Source organism: Magnolia sinica, chromosome 13 (genome assembly GCF_029962835.1).
Source record: "Magnolia sinica isolate HGM2019 chromosome 13, MsV1, whole genome shotgun sequence".
Lineage (NCBI taxonomy): Eukaryota > Viridiplantae > Streptophyta > Magnoliopsida > Magnoliales > Magnoliaceae > Magnolia > Magnolia sinica.
The window spans coordinates 21776293-21779695 of record NC_080585.1 but is presented as its reverse complement, the minus strand read 5'-3'; the positions used below and the strand labels follow the sequence as shown (position 1 = coordinate 21779695).

The window sequence follows — 3403 nt, the reverse complement described above, 5'->3', positions numbered from 1 at the left end:
AGGTCAGGATTGTCCACTCAATCTATATTATGTATATTATGGATGATGGCCTATCAATAGTGGATATCACGGTCTGGAGATTTTAGTTTGAGCTAGTGCAGGCCAAATATACGGTTTTTGAGTGCCCGCATATCAAATTCTCAGTGTCTGCGAGAGTACCGAATAACTCCCATATTCCCAAATGATTGGTTGAAACCGATTCTCAGGCACACCGGATCAGTTTCTCATTCGGTTTATACTCTGTGGCCCACCTAAAGTAGGATCCGTCCAATGGGATAGTTCTGTGAAATGGAGTTTAGCATCTGCTGGTACCACGTGTACAGTGGATGAGTGACACTCCCTACTATGTGAATCAAGAGAAACTTTCCCCACATAAATAAATAAATAAATTAAAAAAATATATATCTTAATTACCATAAGTGATATTTTTATTGATGTAAAGAGCTGTTATCATGTACAGAGTAGAGAAAAAAAATATGTATATATACAAAATTCAATTGAGAAATCATAACGTCCCGATGCATGAGAACGTGACTACTGCCACGATGCACTAGTTAGTGGAAGTGGGGTACATGGTTAGGTGATCCAGACCATTCATCTGATACCTCTCGTAATAAACGGGATTCTCCAAGAATCTCCCAAGTCGAATAGATCAAGAAAGAGGGCCATCTTTTGGATGGGTGGGATCTTAGAATCTGGAAAGAGTGTCCACGTCCACAGCGGATGCACCAGTTAAACGGTTGTGATCTCATAACTATGGGCCCCATTCATGATAACTGAAGCATCAGGACACACTACCCACGTTTTGATGCATCAGGACCGTTAAAACTTCTCAATCCAATAGTCCACTAGGACCCACTTCATTTCATGCACGAGAAGTGCTGTTGTCCTCATTCACATGAATGGGAGGGTGGTACTGCACCATCTGCGGCTGTGATTGTGGCTGTTGCACCTGCACCTGCACCTGATGTTGGATCCGGGAGCACGTGCGAACGGGCTCGCCCACGAGTGGGACAATCGGAAGGTTGTCGCAGTTGCAAATCTCGACCATGAATCCATCTGGGTCGTGGAAGAAGAGCTGGTCCACGTGGATGCCACCCTCTTCTACCCTCCTTTGCACGTAGTCAATTCCCATGTCCTTCAGCCTCGCCTCCACTGCAGTCATGCTCTCGCACTGCCAAAAGGTCAATTTGGTCATTTAAAAAAAGATCAAGGGCATTTTGGGTAGTTCCATCCAATGGACGGACAATGTGTAATTTCGATACTCTGATAGCATATGTCGCTTGATAAGCAAGCCCTTGGAAATAGTACATAGGGCCTACATTCGCTCAAATTGAGCCGTCTAAATTGCGGAGTCCACCGCCTCGGCCCAAAGTAAGATTGATTGAGCAAACCCAATTCTCCAGTTAAATTTAAATCACTGCATGCAATTTCGAAGTTAACTTGTACAAGCCTGTGTATCATCCATCCCAGTCTACCAGAGTATCAAGGTTTTTCTCCGATTTTTATTTTTGCCTAAATCTCGGGCTACTCCAATGATAGTCGACCGCCATTTAAAAGGTGGCGGGGAATCCTCCTCCTCTAAAGTGATCACACGTGCGTCAATCCAGATGAATTCTGGCGGGTCCGGGTCAATTCCAACTGGGTTACAACTAAATGAGTCGGGTCGCAATTCTTGACCCATTTTTAATGGGTTGGGCTTGGGCTGACCCGACCCGATCCAAACCCGACCCATTATCGCCCCTGGGCATGCGAGTAGGAGGTACACGGTAGTGGAGAGGTGCGTGTATGATTGCAAAGGAAGTATTTTTTGTACACGCATTTACATACTCACGCACACGCTGACCAGTTTATTACTCCGCCGGACTAATTAAGTTAGGATATAGCTTACGGTAACCGCCTAATGGGCCCCACCTTCGATCATCAAAACCGTTCATCTTGTGCTTTCTTCTGTGGATGGCTCGGTTTAGAAGTAGAATCAACGGGACATCCCAGCCATCCAATTAGCCTCTTTGCTATCTGAATACAAACTTTTGGCGCCTTCACCTTTCGTTATGTGCACTTTGGCCACAGCCATTGGATTATCCAATCAGTGCCATTTTATGCACTCGAGCAATCTTGACTGTAGGATCTATAATGGACGGTTTCGATTATCGAGGGTGGCCCCATGCCACGTAACCTTTTTTTGGACACTTGTCCTTTTTTCCACATTGGAAAAGATGAGAGGAACATACCTGGAAAGAAATGTGTTTGTCTTTGGGATTAATCTCCTCCTTTTTGTGCATGCTTTCTGGATTGTCAGATTGCAGGAGATGAACGCCTATTCCATAATTGAATAGCCTGGAAAAATCAAAACAAGAACGTATCAAACACAAGCAAAATAAACTAAAATAAATAAATAAATAAAAGATTGAATTTTTTATTTATATGGGTATTGTATGTAGAAGATTTTATTACCATGCTCCATTGAAATCAAAGGATCCAGGCCTCCTTATGGGGAAAAACCCAAGTATGTTTTGATAGAAATCAAGCGACTCTTCAACGGATTTGCATACTAGGGAGATATGATTCAAGGAAGTAAGAGGCAATGCACTTCTTGAATTCTCAAACATTTTTGTCTGAAGGAAATTAGATAGAAGTTCAAATGCAAGAGATGAGAGATTGATATGAAGAGAAACAAAGAAACCCAAACGAAATATGAGCCTTTGACCGTCCAAACGCAATACAGAGAAGATATGGAGATAATCAGAGAAAACCCAAATGAGAATGAGCCAAGGGAATTTGAAGATGGACCAAAAACCCCAAACCAATGAAGATTCAAATGCAAGATATAGAGATTGATATGAAGAGGAACCCAAAAACCCAAATGCAATACAGAGAAAATGAAGATTGTCAGAGAAAACCCAAATGAGATTTAAGGAGGGTGAGGAATTGAAGAGGACCCAAAACCTGAAATCAATGATATGATTCAAGGGTGTAAAATCAATGAAAGAATGTATTAAAAGAGGAGAGAGGGGGAAAACAAAGGATTCTCGCGGTGCCTTTGGCTTGCAAGTAAAACAGGGCCATTTATAGAAGTTGGCATGAGACTCCAAGCCGCCACGTGTATTCGACGCTACGTGTCAGATAATGGTAACGTTGACACGTAGATTCCACGTTCCGTATGTTAGCTTGTCGGATACCATCTTGACAGCACGCTGTGGTGGACCCCAAGTAACCGACCACGGCCACATTTACTCGCTCGAGTCGGACTGAGTGAGGCATATTTCCAGTGCTAGCTTGTGTTGGACTCGACTGAGTCCGAGTTGACTCGGACGAGTCTCTTGCGACTCAGTCGAGTCGGAAGATTGATCCGGACCGTTGGAGTTGTTGAACCTGGCATCGTAGGAAGTTGAAGGAATGT

The 3403-nt window shown here is 43.4% G+C and overlaps 1 protein-coding gene across 1 annotated transcript; it reads right to left on the bottom strand.

Moving 5' to 3' along the window:
- Window positions 1-410: 410 nt before the first annotated feature.
- LOC131223193 (glyoxylase I 4-like) lies at window positions 411-3036 on the bottom strand. Its single transcript, XM_058218508.1, has 3 exons — window positions 2458-3036; window positions 2235-2340; window positions 411-1174 (listed from the first exon to the last, which is right to left on the bottom strand). The coding sequence occupies exons 1-3, from the start codon at window positions 2610-2612 to the stop codon at window positions 866-868; spliced, it is 570 nt and encodes a 189-aa protein (XP_058074491.1). The 5' UTR covers window positions 2613-3036; the 3' UTR covers window positions 411-865.
- Window positions 3037-3403: the final 367 nt, after the last annotated feature.